This window comes from Heteronotia binoei, chromosome 15 (assembly GCF_032191835.1).
Source record: "Heteronotia binoei isolate CCM8104 ecotype False Entrance Well chromosome 15, APGP_CSIRO_Hbin_v1, whole genome shotgun sequence".
NCBI lineage: Eukaryota > Metazoa > Chordata > Lepidosauria > Squamata > Gekkonidae > Heteronotia > Heteronotia binoei.
Genome location: NC_083237.1, coordinates 20,789,303 through 20,806,460, shown reverse-complemented (window position 1 = coordinate 20,806,460; position 17,158 = coordinate 20,789,303). Strand labels below are relative to the sequence as shown.

General features: G+C 48.4%; 1 protein-coding gene across 1 annotated transcript; it reads left to right on the top strand.

Annotated features, from left to right (window-relative positions):
• The first annotated feature begins 1,094 nt into the window (after positions 1–1,094).
• Positions 1,095–16,619, top strand: LOC132584713 (zinc-binding protein A33-like). The gene is made up of 6 exons (XM_060256606.1): positions 1,095–1,550; positions 9,674–9,769; positions 11,465–11,701; positions 13,477–13,499; positions 14,668–14,792; positions 16,016–16,619. Exons 1-6 carry the CDS (start codon positions 1,119–1,121, stop codon positions 16,564–16,566), a joined length of 1,464 nt encoding a protein of 487 aa, XP_060112589.1. The 5' UTR covers positions 1,095–1,118; the 3' UTR covers positions 16,567–16,619.
• The last annotated feature ends 539 nt before the right edge of the window (positions 16,620–17,158 follow it).

Genomic DNA, 17,158 nt, shown 5'->3' with positions numbered 1-17,158 from the left:
TGCATTAGAGAATGATCAAAATGCCATGGGCTTTTTTCTCTTCTCCCTGATGTTTGATTGGGGGTCGACAAGAACACAGTTCCAGTTTTTTTGAGCAGGAACCCAGTTCCAGTTTTTTTGAGCAGGAACCCAGTTCCAGCTGGCTTGGCATCAGGGCGTGTGGCCTAATATGCTTTTTCTACAAAAAATCCCTGTGTGAAACTACGGTGACATCAGAAGTGTGGCCGAATATGCAAATGTCCCTGCTGGTTTTTTCCTTTAAAAAGTCCTGTGTGAAACAATGGTGACATCGGTGTGTGTGGCCTAATATGCAAATAAGTTCCTGCTGGGCTTTTTCTACAAAAAAAGCCCTGGGGGTTGATAAGCCTAAAGGTTTCATAACTGGTTGGGTGCTCTTGAATACTGAATGCCTCTGAGTGTGTTTAGGTGATGTGGGTGTCTGGGAGGATCCAGCTATCAGATGCCGATGGTGACATAATAAGAGATGCATTTGTAGGGAAGAGGCGGACTTGGGGCAGGGCGGAAAAGGGCTGGGCTTTGGTGGGGAATAAAGGAGACTGTGATATTGAAGAAAGGCTCAGATTGACACTCGTGGTTTGGCCCGGCGAGTCTCTTTATCTGCAATCTGGCAAATTCTTCAGCTGCTGTGTTGAGACTTGTGCTGTCCGGGCAGGGCTGATTGGAAAATAAGTGCTGGAGAGAGTCACAGAAGGAGAGACAGGAAGGTAGAGAAATTCTTACACAGTAGAAGAGAAACGGGAGAAGAGTGGATTGGAGGTCTAGCGAGTGAATGGAGTAATCGCTATGAAGGCTGGGTTTAGAAACAAAAAGACAGGAGCAAACCAAAAAGCTAAACAGTTCCGGAGCTGTTGTTTAGAGAAGCCAGAACAAAACCGCAAGGTGTAAAGCGACCCAACAAGCAAACGTGTACGGAAAGGAAGCGACAGAAACTAGTAACAGAGGTGCAGAAATCGAACGAGGGAGGAAGCACAGGTCATGGAATGCTAAACAAAGCAAGAGCTGCAAACAGAAAGGGAAGGAAAGAAGAGTTGTACATAACCTGACTGGGAGAAGATCTGAGGCAAAATCCTCTTGTTGCCCTGTCTTCTTGTTCCTCCATGGCGGCCCCAATTGGGATGGAAGACTTAGCAGAAAACCTGAGTTGTTCCATCTGCCTGGAGCTCTTTTCTGAGCCCGTCATCCTGGAATGCGGGCACAACTTCTGCCAGGTCTGCATCACCCGCTACTGGGAAGAGATACCTGCCAATGGTGGGGAGGATGCGCCACTTCCCACCTGCCCAGAGTGTCGCCGCGAGATCCCAGGGGGCAAGTTCACAGCCAATAGGCTGCTTGGTCAGCTGGCACAGAAGGCGATGGAATCCCTCTCGGCCCATGCCAGTGACGAAGATGCTGAACTTGATGGAAACGAGGAGGAAGTGCAGGGGGACCTAATCTTCTGCATGGAAGACGGCTGCCTGGCGAGGCCCCTGCAACCAGAACACTGGGGGCACCAGTGCCTTCCTCTGGACGAGACTGTAGAGCACTACAAGGTCCGTAGGGGGCGTACTGGGCTTGGTGGTTCATTCAGCTGGTCAAGAGGTCATGGTTAATGTTAACTGTAATGCAGTAAATAGTCACTAGGGGACACCATTCTGCATTGTGGATCGACTTTAGTCTTCTAAGTCAGGAGAAAGGGAGAGTTCTGGGCCATGGGAGGAGGTTTGGCGTCTGCCCTTGAAATTATATAATGCAGCCAACTCAGCAGAGGTTTCCAAAGCTTGCATAGAGTCTTGAAAACTGCATGTTTTTTGTCAAATGATCTGAAAGTCTTCTTGGTGATGGTGTAGCCCAGGATAATTTTGATTGTGTTGCTTCAGACTGCCAGTGCAATCTGTTAAAGTGTATCTTACAATTACCCTCCCCCCCACCGTTAAAATTGTCCCTGCATGTAGGCCAAAACATTATGAGGGGAAAAGTCTAGGTCTTGGGTGGTATAGTGCAGGGGTCCCCAACCCCTGGGCCATGGACTGGTACCGGGCCGTGGCCTGTTAGCAACCGGGCTGTGAGTTGTATAATTATATTATATATTACAATGTAGTAGTAGTAGTAATAATAATAATAATATATTGGATTTATATCCTGCCCTCCAATCCGAATCTCAGAGAGGCTCACAATCTCCTTTATCTTCCTCCCCCACAACAGACACCCTGTGAGGTGGGTGGGGCTGAGAGAGCTCTCCTAGAAGCTGTCCTTTCAAGGACAACCTCTGCCAGAGCTATGGCTGACCCAAGGCCATTCCAGCAGCTGCAAGTGGAGGAGTGGGGAATCAAACCCGGTTTCCCCAGATAAGTGTCTGCACACTTAAGAAGAAGATGACGTTGATTCTGGATTTATATCCTTTCCTCAACTCCAAAGAGTCTCAGAGCGGCTCACAACCTCCTTTACCTTCCTCCCCCACAACAGACACCCTGTGAGGTGGGTGGGGCTGAGAGGGCTCTCACAGCAGCTGCCCTTTCAAGGACAACCTCTGCCAGAGCTATGGCTGACCCAAGGCCATGCTAGCAGGTGCAGGTGGAGGAGTGGGGAATCAAACCCGGTTCTCCCAGATAAGAGTCCGCACACTTAACCACTACACCAAACTGGCTCTCCACCACACGAAAATAAAGTGCACAATTGTATCATCCCAAAACCATTCCTGTCCCCACCCCCCCCCGGTCCCATGGAAAAATTGTCTTCCACAAAACCTGTCCCTTTTGCCAAAAAGGTTGGCAACTACTGTTGGTGTAGTTGGTTGGACAGAGCAGCAAACTAAGACCCTGGGCACCCTGAGTTCACATCTTCCCACTTTGTCCACAGAAGCTCACTGGGGGAACCTTGGGCCTATCACAGACTCTCAGCTGGCATACCTCACCAGGCTGTTGTGAAAAAAAATGTAAGAGGGGAGAACTATGGTCTAAAACTGTTTTAAATCCAACATGAGGGGGGAAAACCTGCTACAAAAAAGCCCTGCAAACAGATAATGGGAAGTATTTCAGTGAGTGAATCCTGGCCTTGTGGTGAGATCCAAGAGGACCGTACCACATGATCCATCTGAGCATGTAGTTTATTCATTTCACTACCCTCCCGGGCCCTGAAACAGGAAGGTTGTTCCTATATAGCTCCTGATACTGGCTCACCCAACGAAGGCCTGATCCCTGATGAGCCTCAGGCTTCATTTCACAACTCCTGGCAAGCCGCCTTTGCTGGGTGTGCACTATCATCTCGTGATGTCATCCCAGGTAATGCCCAAGAGTAGGGGTGTGCAAAAAAAAAAAATCGAAAATAATCGGATTCAGAAATATACAGGGCCAAAATATTCGGAATTCCATATATTTCCGAATATTTGGAATAGCCGTATATACGGTAGATGTATGGCTATTTCCAAATATACGGCCCCATTATACCCTATGACCATTGAAATGAATGGCAAAATAGGGTATATTGGAAGCCACCTGGAGGGGAGGGGATTTGAAGGAGAGTCCCCAAATTTGCAGGGGACCTGCAGGGGACTCTCCCCTACAAAACCCCCAAGTCCCAAAAAGATTGGGCTAGGGAGTCCCATTCCAAAGAGGGTGACCCTATCCCACCATTATACGCTATGGGCCATTGAAATCAATGGCAACATAGGGCATAATTAGAGGCTACTGGGGGGCAGGGGGTTTGAGGGAGAGCCCCCAAAACTGCAGGGAGCTCGCAGGGGACTCTCCCCTACAAACCCCCCCAAGTCTCTAGCCCTGCCCCAAACAACGCGGGGAGAGCTGGTCAAACACAACAAGCATGCTGGTTCTGGGTCTCTCACCCAGATGCCAGCTTCCCTGCCACAGAACATGCAATCTACAGATGCCAGCTCTCCAGCCCAGCCTCAGGCCAAATCAGTCAACAACACCCCCCCCCCCCAAATCAGAACCAGGAAAAGGGACAACAGGACACGATGCAAAACCAACAGCAACAGATCCAAATCACTAAGAAAAGGCCAACAAACTCAACTGTTAAAAAAGTCACTTTTTTAACAATGAAAATTAGGCCAAACAGCCACCCCCCCCCCGAGTACCAGAAGAGAAAAGGAACAACAGCAGCACAACACAGCAGCAACAAATCAAACACAGAATCCTTTTAAAACAGTAAAAACCCTTTACTTTTAACAATTCAGGAACTTTACCAATCCCTCCCCTCAAAAAAACCTTCACCCTAACCCCAAGAAATCCAAGCCACCAAGAAATCAGGAAAAGTAAAAGGACACTGCACTTTTAAAAGTCCTCTCACTAAAGTAAGATATAGGCAAATTGGCAGCCCTCCCACCTCAGGCCCCCACCCCCAGCAGAACCCCCTAACCCTAACTCCAAATAAGCTACCCAGTACCCACCCACCTGAATAAGTAAAGGGACTCTGAGTCTTAAAAAGTCTTAAAAAGTTCTTTTACTAACTAAAATAAAAACAAGAACCCCAAGACTGTCTTACCTTAGATGTCTTCTCTTCTCCAGGCAGGTCAGGCAAGGCTGAGAGAAAGCAGCAGCAGCTGAGGCCAAGGGCCAGCGCAGCACAATCTTTCTCTCACACCAACACCAACATAGCAGCAATGGAATGGAATCCAGCCAGGCAGACTCCTTAAAAAGGCTCTCTGGCCCTACACAGAGCAGTTTCAAAAAATAGCACTGCTCTGTGATTGGCCAGAGAATACTGTTTACTTGGATACCCAAGTAAACAAAAGAACAAAAGAACAACAATGTTGCTGATGGCTGGGGGATTAGCCCAGCCATCAGCTACACAACAGCCCTGCAAAGCATGCATTTGAAATGCATTTTGCAAATGCATGCTTTGGATTGGCTGCTGGGGCTCCTCTTCCCCTCCCCTTCCCTCCCTGATCCCAGGGAGGCTATGGGAGAGGCGGGAAAAGGCTTCCAAAGGCGGAAAAGGAGGCAAGCAGTTCCCCTGAGGCTGCAGAAGCTCCTTTCCCGCCTTTTCCATGGACTTCCGTATATTTCCGAATATTGATTCAGAAGTATACAGGGAGCCGTATACAGCTCCAGTATAATGGCTTCCAATTGGATTCGGAAGTATACGGTGCCGTATACTTCTGAATCAGGGGTGATTCGGAGGTTTCTTTGATTTGGCCAAATCGAATGCACACGGCTGCGCTTAATTGATCTGCATGGGGTTTTTGTTTTTAATTCATTTGAATGTTTTAAACCTGCATTTCCTGCTGGATGATGGAGATTGGCCAGCCTTGACAAGCGAGCAGCAGACATTTAACATCAGACCCTTAGAAACCAAATGCAGAACAGATATGGGACATCAACTCTGATGACCAGCTCCATCCCATCAGGGGAATAATCTCCCAGCTCAATGGCCAGGCCTTTTTTTGTAGCAGAAACTTCTTTGTATATTAGGCCACCCCCCCACCCCCAAGACATAATCAATTCTCCTGGAGCTTACAGAGCTCTTATCACAGGGCCTGCTGTAAGCTCTTGGAGGACTGGCCTCATCACAGCTGTGTGGCCTAATATGCTATGAAAAAAGTCCTGTCAATGGCCACTAAGAGAGCACTCCATTTGGGGTCTCCAAACCTCCTGAAGATCCCTGGACCATAAGAGGCTCAACTGTCCAGTGCCAGAGCGTTTTCAGTAATAGCCCCTGCTTTGTGGAATGCCCTCCCCGAAAACATCAGGGCCCTGCAGGACCTGCCGCAGTTCCGCAGGGCCTGTAAGACCGAATTATTTAAACTTGCTTTTAATAAGAACATAAGAGAAGCCATGTTGGATCAGGCCAATGGCCCATCCAGTCCAACACTCTGTATCACACAGTGGCCAAAAATTTATACACACACACACACACACTGTGGCTAATAGCCCCTGATGGACCTCTGCTCCATATTTTTATCTAACCCCCTATTGAAGGTGGCTATGCTTGTGGCCGCCACCACCTCCTGTGGCAGTGAATTCCACATGTTAATCACCCTTGGGGTGAAGAAGTACCTCCTTTTATCTGTTGTAACCCGACTGCTCAGCAATTTCATTGAATGCCCACGAGTTCTTGTATTGTGAGAAAGGGAGAAAAGTACTTCTTTCTCTACCTTCTCCATCCCATGCATAATCTTGTAAACCTCTACCATGTCATCCCTCGGTCGACGTTTCTCCAAGCTAAAGAGCCCCAAGCATTTTAACCTTTCTTCATAGGGAAAGTGTTCCAAACCTGTAATCTAGTTGCCCTTTTCTGCACTTTTTCCAATGCTATATCCTTTTTGAGGTGCGGTGACCAGAATTGCACACAGTATTCCAAATGAGACCGCACCATCGATTTATACAGCGGCATTATGATACTGGCTGATTTGTTTTCAATTCCCTTCCTAATAATACCCAGCATGGTGTTGGCCTTTTTTATTGCAATCGCACACTGTCTTGACATTTTCAGTGAGTTATCTACCACGACCCCAAGATCTCTCTCTTGGTCAGTCTCTGCCAGTTCACACCCCATCAACTTGTATTTGCAGCTGGGATTTTTGGCCCCAATGTGCATTACTTTGCACTTGGCCACATTGAACCTCATCTGCCACGTTGACGCCCACTCACCCAGCCTCAACAGATCCCTTTGGAGTTCCTCACAATCCTCTCTGGTTCTTACCACCCTGAACAATTTAGTGTCATCCGCAAACTTGGCCACTTCACTGCTTACTCTCAACGCCAAATCATTTATGAACAAGTTAAAGAGCATGGGACCTAGTACTGAGCCCTGCGGCACTCCACTGCTTACCGTCCTCCACTGCGAAGACTGCCCATTTATACTCACTCTCTGCTTCCTATTAATTAGCCAGTTTTTGATCCACAAGAGGACCTGTCCTTTTACTCCATGACTCTCGAACTTACTAAGGAGCCTTTGATGAGGAACTTTATCAAAAGCTTTCTGGAAGTCACGGTAAACAATATCTATCGCGTCTCCTTTGTCCACATTTTTGTTTACCCCCTCAAAAAAATGTAACAGGTTAGTGAGGCAAGATCTTCCCTTACAGAAGCCATGCTGAGTCTTCCTCAATAACTCGTGTTCATCAATGTGCCTACTCATTCTGTCCTTGATAATGGTTTCTACCAACTTTCTCGATATTGAAGTCAGACTGACTGGCCTGTAGTTACCCGGATCTCCTCTGGAACCCTTTTTAAAGATGGGGATGACATTTGCTACCTTCCAGTCCTCAGGAACGGAGGCAGATTTCAATTAAAGATTACATATTTTTGTCAGGAGATCCATAAGTTCAACTTTGAGTTCTTTCAGAACTCTTGGATGTATGCCATCCGGACCTGGTGACTTATTAGTTTTTAATTCATCCATCAGTTGCAGGACCTCCTCTCTTGTCACCTCAATCTGACTCAGGTCTTTCAACACCCCTTCTGATATAAGTGGTTCTGGAGCGGGCAAACACTTCTCATCTTCCACAATGAAGACGAAGGCAAAAAATGCATTCAGCTTCTCAGCCATTTCCCTATCCTCCTTCAGGAATCCTTTGACCCCTTGGTCATCCAAGGGCCCCACTGCCTCCCTGGCTGGTTTCCTGCTTCTAATATGGTTGAAAGGAGGTAGCTATTACTCCACCGATAATCCCACTGAATTATTATAACTGAAACAAGAACATCAGAGAAATTAGAAATGCACATGTTGGTTTTAGGATTGTAAATTGCATGAATGATTTTATTGTGTATTTAGTTTTTAATGTTTATGTGGTTTAATTTGTTGTTGTTACTCACCCTGAGCCTGTCAGGGGAGGGCGGGATATAAATTTGAAAAAATAAAATAAAATAAATTAAAATACTTTTCTGAACAAGACAGTCTTATGCTGCCTGTAGAACCTGGACCACTGTAGAAGCCATCTTTGCTAGTTCTTTTGGTGACCTGTTCAAGAGGGGGTGGGGCCACCACTGAAAAGCAGCGAGCCCAGCTGGTGGCCACGCAGGTAGCTCTCCACCAGAAGACAACTGCGAGGCCCAAAGGTGGCATCCTGGTTCATATCGGGAGAGACTCTCCCTGTGGAAGGAATGTGTATGAGATATGATTTATGTCTCTCCAGATAAAAAGTGGGTGGGCTGTATCTGTGCACTGGATTGCTATTACTTAGTTGTTGAAGATGAAGATGAGATAGGGTTGCCAACATCCAGGTGGGGCCTGGCGGTCTCTTGGAATTACAACTGCTCTCCAGCCTACAGACAATAGTTCCCCAGCAGAAAAGGGCAGCTCCAGAAGGCAGACTGTATGGCATACCATAGTTAATAGACAAAAATTCTTTCCCGATGTTGCCTTTTTAAGGCACCACCCCCAAGTCTCCAGGAATTTAACAGACTGGAGTTGGCAATGGTGCCTTTGCATATAAAAGGGAACTTGGAATTTCTATACATTCCATTAAGCCTCTGCTCAACTGAAGGTGACTTGTGATGGAAATGAGCAAGCCAGCCTTCTATGAGTATACAAGGGAAAAGCAAAAGTCTGGAAGTCCCAGGACAGCCTGATCTCACCAGATCTTGGAAGCCAAGCAGGGTCGGCCCTGGCTAATATACTTGGATGGGAGCCCAAGGTTGCTGCTCAGAGTCGGGCAATGGCCAACCACCTCTGAATGTCTCTTGCCTTGAAATCCCTTTGGGGGTCACCATAAATAGGCTGTGCCTTGATGGCACTTCCTGCCACCAATAACAGAGGTGGACCCATTTCCCACTAGCCTTACCCCGCTCTCACGCTCCTCTTCTCTACAGGGGTTCCATCGGATTTCACACTATCTACCCCGGGGCTGCAGTTCGCTCCGCCTCTTTCACGCAGCAAACAAGATCCTCTAAAAACCAGTTTCTGTTTGCCACCCGAAAAAGGCGAAGCTAGTTGCAGCCCCAGGGCAGGTAGTGTGAAATCCGACGGAAGCCCTGCAGAGAAGAGGAGCTTGAGAGTGGAGTAAGGCTAGTGGGAAATCGGTCGTGTTCTTTTGGGAGGGGCTGTGGTTCAGTGGCAGAGCATCTTCTTGGCATGCAGAAGGTTCCAGGTTCGATCCCTGGCATCCCCAACTAAATGAGTAGGTGACAGGTGATGTGAAAGACCTCTGCCTGAGACTCTGGAGAGCAGCTGCTAGTCTGAGTCTTGATGGACTGATGGTCTGATTCACGTGTTCAAGCGAATGCAGACCACAGATGGGCTCCGGGCAGCTCTTTCACTCAGTCTTGCTCAATTCCTCCTGTCACGACAGCCCTCCTCCCTCAAGACTTCTGACCTTGTAGGTCTTATGATTCTCAGTATAGACTTTTTTGGAGTAGCCAAAAGGGATTCTTTCTTGAGCCAGTTTGGTGTAGTGGTTAAGTGCTCAGACTCTTATCTGGGAGAGCCGGGTTTGATTCCCCACTCCTCCACTTGCACCTGCTGGAATGGCCTTGGGTCAGCCATAGCTCTTGCAAGAGTTGTCCTTGAAAGGGCAGCTGCTGTGAGAGCCCTCTTACCCTCACCCACCTCACAGGGTGTCTGTTGTGTGTGTGTGTGTGTGTGGTGGGGAGGCAAAAAAGATTGTGACCGCTCTGAGTATAGGGCAGGATATAAACTCATCATCAGCATCATCATCATCTTCACCAGGAAAAGACCCCTGGTTGAACCTAACCCCAATGTCTGTATTTCCATTCAGGAGATCCTGATAGTTTCTCAGGCGCTGCTGGAATCCAAAGTCCAGGCGGCAAAATCGTTGCAGGAGCAGAGCACCCAGAAAATTCCGGAAATCACAGTGAGTCCAGCTCTCCTTTCTGTCTGTCTGTCTTAGCCTTGGCTTTCTTCAGCTCTTTTCATTGCACCATCATGCATTCCAGCCTAGGGTTGCATTCCAGTCTAGGGTAGGACTTGGAAGCCTCCTGGAATTACAACTGATCTCCAGAACACAGATCTCCTGAAGAAAATGGCTGCTTTGGAGGGCGAACTTCATGGCACTATACCCCGCTGGGGTCCCTCCACTCCCAAAACCCAACACTCTCCAGATTCTGTTGGAATAAAAGAGACTCAGCAAGCCTTGACATCAGGGGGCACTGTATTTCCCTTTGCACTAGAACCAGACTGCGCCTTTGTGCGATGCTTCTCTTTCATTCTAGAAGCTTCTTTCTGACTACTCCTTTTCTTTCTGTGCCTTTGTTAATTTCCCTCCTGGTTCTGCAGAAGGCGCAGCTTCTGCAAATCTCTCCTGGCCAACCAAGTCACAGTCTCCTTTCCACACAGGTACAACCGGATTAGCTGGCCACTGGTAATAAGGAATAGCATTATTTAGAACAGGCTTCTGTTTCTTCTGCTACCGTTGCAATATACTGGCAGGAATTTATTGCATGTGTTTATTGCATGCTTTCCTGACTGTTCAACTTTGCTACGTTAACTAATTACATAAACACAGTGGGCATCGCCCCCCAAAACTCCAGAAGTTTTGCAGTCTGGAGCTAGCAGTCCACGCAGCCACTCATTCCACCATTTAATTTTTGCACATGGTGGGTGAAGAAGAGAAGTCCTTGTGCACCCAGGGTTCTACAAGTGCATCAGAACCTTCATCCAGGACTGGATCTACATATTTTTTGATGGGCAAAATTAAAAAATAACGCCCTCTTATGGGCCATTCTATCTTATGGTCCCATAGAATACAATGGATTTAGGCTTGCCAATCCTCAGATCCCAGCGGGGGTTCTTCCGCTTCCCCAGGCTCCTTCCCGCCCCCAGTCAGCTGGACGGCGGGGGAAGCCCTGCCCCCAAAGCCACCATGTGACTTTCCACCTCCGGAGGCTTCAGGCTCCGATTGAAAGGCTTCCCCTTGGAATGGTGTGTCTGTGTTACTTTGAAGAAGTTGGCAGCAACTTGTGAGTAGAGAGGCCAATCCCTCGCTTCAGTCACCAGAAAGGAGGAAGGAGGGAAGGAAATGTCTGCTGGGCACTTCATTATTCCCTATGTGGAGATCGATTCTCAAAGGGTATAATGGGGAATTGATCTGGAGGTATCGGGGGCTCTGGGGGGGCTGTTTTTTGAGGTAGAGGCACCAAGGTTTCAGTATAGTATCTAGTGCCTCTCCCCAAAATACCTCCCAAGTTTCAAAACGATTGGACCAGGGGGTCCAATTCTATGAGCCCCAAAAGAAGGTGCCCCTATCCTTCATTATTTCCTATGGAAGGAAGGCATTTAAAAAGGTGTGTGGTCCCTTTAAATGTGATGGCCAGAACTCCATTGGAGTTCAATTATGTTTGTCACACCCTTGCTCCTGGCTCCACCCCAATGCCTCCTGGCTCCACCCCCAAAGTCCCCAGATATTTCTTGAATTGGACTTGGCAACCCTAAATGGATTCCATACCCAATTTAGTGCCCCCCTCTGTTGGTGCCTGGGGCAAGCACCCCCCTCTGCCCCCCCTAGATCTGGCCCTGCCCTCATCCCTTCTTGCCTCTGTCTTCTCCTAAGGCCCAGCGTGTCCGACTGGAGCAGCACCTCTCGGCCCAGTTCCTCGAGCTCCACCAGTGGCTCCAGGAGAAGGAGGCGGCCATGAGGAGGGAGATTCGGCGGGAGGAGGAACTGCTCCTCAGCGAGTTGGAAACCAACCAGCGCAACGGGCAAGAGCAAGTCCGCGTGGCAGAGGAGCACGTGGCTAAGATCCAAGCTCAGCTGGAGAAGCAGCAAGATCCTGAGATGTTCCTTAAGGTTAGTGCTCCTCTCAGATCTGTGCAGGCTTCCCTTCAGTCTCTGGGAGTGAGCTACAGTCAGAAGGACTGCTTGACAGGCCTTCTGTCCCAAGGCATTTCAGTTTCTGCAACCAGAGGACTTTTAAGTTCTGGAAACTTGCATGCATTTTAATTGGAGAAGGGACCATCATGGTAGAATGGTGGAGTGTCGTGCACCATCTTCCCAAAGGAACTGAACAGAGGCAAGGGAAAGCATGCAGATCCATAGATGATGCAATTTGATGAGCAGGTGCTAACACTTCAGAGGAATGTCTGAAATAATCTTTATCAGTTGGGGAAGGGCTATGGCTCAGTGGTAGAGCTTGGTATGCAGAAGTCCCAGGGTTAATCCCTGGCATCTCCAGTTTAAACATAGATGATGTCAGGGCTTTTTTTGAGCAGGAAGCACACAGGAATGCAGTTCAGGCTGGCTTGGTATCAGGGGGTGTGGCCTAATATGCAAATGAGCCCCCGTTGGGCTTTTTTCTACACCCCCCCAGTGAAACAATGGTGACGTCATTGTAATATGCAAATGAGTCTCTGCTGGCCTTTTTCTGTTAAGAGAAAATAGAGAGCCAGTTTGGTGAAGTGGTGAAGTGTGTGGACTCTTATCTGGGAGAACCGGGTTTGATTCCCCACTCCTCCACTTGCAGCTGCTGGAATGGCCTTGGGTGAAAGTGCTCTCAGCCCCACCTACCTCACAGGATGTCTGTTTTTTTTGGGGGGGGAGGTAAAAGGAGATTGTGACCGCTCGGAGATTCAGAGTATAAAGCAGGATATAAATCCAATATCTAATCTAAAAAAGCCCTGGATGATGCATAAAACCACTAACTGAAATGCTGGCGAGCCGCTGCCCGTCTGTGTAGACAATGCTGACCATGAAGGACCAAGGGTCTGATTCAGTATAAGGCAGCTTCCTGTGTGTTCATGTATGTCAGGTTGTATTATGGTGGCCCCAGCAAGGGGCTTACAAGGCAAGCAAGAAGCAGAAGTGGTTTGCTGTTGCCTTCCCCTGAATTGCTTTCCTCGGGAGTCTCCTGTCCAAGCACTGACCCTGCTTGGCTTCTGAGATCTCAGGGAGATTGGGCTCTACCTTCCCTCCCGGTTGCACCATTAGGTGGTTTAAAATGCAAGGAAACAAATGTTAAAGCAGCAGGGGGAACCCAATGCAACATAACCTGGAAAGAGGCCAGCAAAAGAAAAACTTGGGTGGTAGAAATTCATCATCTGAACATAGCTCAGCTATGTGAGGATACGGCAAGAAAAAAAAAGAGATCAACTATCATTTTAGGCCGTGCCAGAAAAGGCCTTGTAGGACAGTTTCTCAACTCTTCCATTCTACCAGCTTCCTTGTAGGCCAGGGCTTTTTTTGTAGCAGGAACTCCTTTGCATATTAGGCCACACCTCCTGATGTAGCCGATCCTCCAAGAGCTTACAGGGCTCTTAGTACAGGGCCTACTGTAAGCTCTTGGAAGACTGGCTACATCAGGGGTGTGTGGCCTAATATCCAAAGGAGCCCCTGCTAGAATTCCAAGCTCTTGGAGGACTGGCTACATCAGGGGGTGTGGCCTAATATGCAAAGGAGCCCCTGCTAGAATTCCAAACTCTTGGAGGACTGGCTACATCAGGGGTGTGTGGTCTAATATGCAAAGGAGTTCCTGCTACAAAAAAAGCTCTGCGTAGGCTATAATAGAAAATCATGCTTAACAACTGGCATTCCTCTGCTAATTCCTGTTTTTTCCCCCTTATCTGCAGAACATCAAAAGTTTCGTGGAAAAGTGAGTAGATCATGAAATCTCTTTCCCCTCCCTCTCTGTCTCTCACCCACGCAAAGGAGCTCCTGCTACAAAAAAAGCTCTGCATCTACTGTCTCACTGAACCTCATCAGGGGCCTTAGTGACGTGAAAAGTCCTTTGGGGAAGATAGATAGGTGCCAAGAGAGGAGACTAGAGGAACAAACGTCTGGGGCGGATCATGTGTGGAGCTGGACAAGTCATTGTGATGGTGGCATGATGATTAGATTGACGTCTGGGTGGTGTGGAAGAGGGAGGCCCAGCTGAGATCTTTTTCTGGAGGCCTTTGGTGGTTCTCTGGCTGACAGAGAGTAAGTGGCAAGCAGGCCTTGAATTCAGCAGGAGCTCACAGGAGTGCAGCTTCTGAACCTTTCTGAGGGTTCCCACTCCTCCTCCTCCTCCTCACCTACCTTGTCCAATGAATAGTAGGTGCAGCTGCATAACAATCCCTGGATTAGGAGAGCGGGCAGCCAGCCAGCCACCAGGGGCTTTGCCACACCCCCAGCAGCCCTCATTAACCCCTGGAGATGCCCGTGCCACCCTTTCTCCATTTCTTATATGATTCTGGGTGGTGGGTGGCTTGCTGGCCTTTTGACTGTGCGGGGGAGGCGGCCAAGGAGAGCCCCAGGTGAGCGAGGCCTGCTTGGGCTGGCTGGTTCTCTAGCCAGCCCAAGCAGGCCTTGCTTGCCTGGGGCTCTCCTTTCTTGCATTGGGTTGCTTTTGGCTGGGGTATATGCTAATGAGCTCTACCAGGTATTCTTCTACAAAACGACCCCTGGTAGCAAGCTTCTACTCAAAGCTTGTGCTTCCACTGAGCTGTAACACTCACCCCCACCCATTCATTTTGCTGTGCCCATTTCCTCCCACTGATTAGAGTTTTTATTCATGACACAATTTACTCATGATGCTTCTTCTTCATCATGACTCGCTGCTCATCCTCTCTGGCTTAAAAGCAGACAATTATTCATTAATTTAGGTTCCTTGCTCTATTCAGAAATCATTTATAAGTCCTTTTGCCATGTTACTTAGGGCTCCTGGAGCATAACAAACCTCTAGCACTTCCCCCATTGGCCACTAGAGGGCGATGAAGATTGGTTTGTTCAACTAAATTTGTCCCTTCTTTGAACTCCATGGTTCCTGTGTCTTTTTTTAGGTATTGTCCCAGTGAAGAGAAAGGGTCCAATCTACCGGTGGTCTTCCGCGATTTCAACTTGGGCCAGTTTAAAGGTCCCATTCAGTATACGGTGTGGAGAGAGATGCTTCTGGCTTTGAGACCCGGTAAGGACTGATATAGTCAGAATTCACAGGCACCACCGTTTGGTGCTGAAAGTTTGATGTGGATGGCACCTGAAGCAGGAGACCTCTCCCCGCTCTGAGGCTTAAAACAGCTCACTTCTGTTCAATTTCTCGTCTTTGGGGTCTGCATTGCTGGTGCTGTTCTAGATGTTGTGGTTGGCATGGAAAGTCCTACAACAGCTGAGACCACTAGATGAAAGCCTTGTACTTTGCACCTACTTCAGGCCTTCTGCAAGCTGGTTGTTCAGAGTCTGCAAAAGCCCTTAGCGCACTGACTTGTATTGCCAAGTGCAAGGCCTCATGGGAAATTTCCCTCAATGATAACTAAGCCGTTGTGTCAGCTGAGGGCTCTTCTCTCTCCTTTGAAGAATGATGGCAACCAGGAATTCTAGCAGGAGCTCCTTTTGCATATTAGGCAACAAGGCTCTTTTTTGTAAGCTCTTGGATGATTGGCTACATCAGGGGTGTGTGGTTTAATATGCAAAGGAGCTCCTGCTAGAATTCCATCTGTGATAGCAACCATTCCAAGACACACATCATGTTTGCCTTACTTCCCCAAACAACCCTGGGAATTGTCGTTTGGAGGTGCACATTAGGGGTCTCCATAAATTGGCTGTGACTCGGTGGCACTTCATACGCACACACGTGCTGAGAAATCTTTTCATCTGAAGCATTACTAGGGCTGGTGAGGAACCGATCCCCTGATAACAGAGATCAATTCCCCTGGAGAAAATAGCTGCTTTGCAGGGTGGCTCTATAGTATTATACTCCACTGAAGTCCCTCTCCTCCCCAAACTCCAGTTTGGTGTAGTGGTTAAGTGTGCGGACTCTTATCTGGGAGAACCGGGTTTGATTCCCCACTCCTCCACTGGAATGGCCTTGGGTCAGCCATAGTTTATCGCAGGAGTTGTCCTTGAAAGGGCAGCTGCTGTGAGAGCCCTCTCAACCCCACCCACCTCACAGGGTGTCTGTTGTGGGGGGAGAAGATATAGGAGATTGTATATAGGAGATATAGGAGATTGATTCAGAGAGAAGGGCAGGGTATAAATCTGCAGTCTCTTCTTCTTCTTCTCCTCCACCACCACCACGTTTTCAAAACTGATTTGAGACTGGTTGCATGTTCATGTTTAGCATAGGCAGGCTGTTGTTGGATTTTCAAAATTCAGCCAAGATAGGTGATCTCCATAACTATTTTATCCCACCAGCACCTTGCCGTGTAACATTGGACCCTGCCACCAACCATCCAAACCTGGTGCTCTCCAAGGACCTTGACGCTGTACATTTGGTGGAAAACATTGAGGAGGAAGTTCCTGATGGGCCAGAGAGGTTCAGCAAGTCCGTATGCGTCCTGGGTGCTCAGGGTTTCACGTCAGGACGCCATTACTGGGAAGTCGAAGTGGGCGACAAAACCAGCTGGGACATTGGTGTGGCCAAGGAATCAGTCAACAGGAAGGAAGCCAAAGTGTTGGTCAAGCCCAGCAATGGATTCTGGGCCATCTGGCTGCGGAATGGCAGTGAATACAAGGCTCTTGATTCTCCTTCTAAGCAGCTGGTCCTCAAGACCAAACCTCTGAAAGTGGGAGTCTACTTGGATTATGAAGGGGGACAGGTCTCTTTCTACAATGCTGACACCATGGCCCACATCTTCACTTTTTGTGATGCCTTCTCCGAGTGCCTCTACCCCATGTTCAGCCCTGGGTTCAATAAGGACGGACTGAATGCCGAACCCCTCCACCTCCTCTCCCCGGTGTCATAGCCTGGAGTGTGTGTGGGGTTAACTGATCCTACCTTTGCTTGAGTTCCAGCTGTGAATGGTCTGGAAATGACTGATTTTTGACATAGTGTTGAAACCAATTGGCTACAGACTTGATTGATGCCTGGAAGAGAGACGTCCTGGAGCTCCATGTAACCTCCATGTAACCAGTTTGGTGTAGTGGTTAAGTGTGCGGACTCTTATCTGGGAGAACCGGGTTTGATTCCCCACTCCTCCACTTGCACCTGCTAGCATGGCCTTGGGTCAGCCATAGCTCTCGCAAAGGTTGTCCTTGAAAGGGCAGCTGCTGTGAGAGCCCTCTCAGCCCCACCCACCTCACAGGGTGTCTGTTGTGGGGGAGGAAGGTAAAGGAGGTTGTGAGCCACTCTGAGACTCTTGAATATAAATCCAATGTCTTCTTCTTCTTCTCTGAGCAAAGAGTGGGCTATGTGTATAATGAATAAGTGAACTTGATTCCGCCCCTCTGAATTCTGTTAGAAGTAACTTGCTGCGGTTGGAGTTTCTTGGACTCTGGAGTGTGCACCAATCCTGTTCCAGGGTCAGAACTGCTTATGCTGGCTGGTGTTTTTCAGAT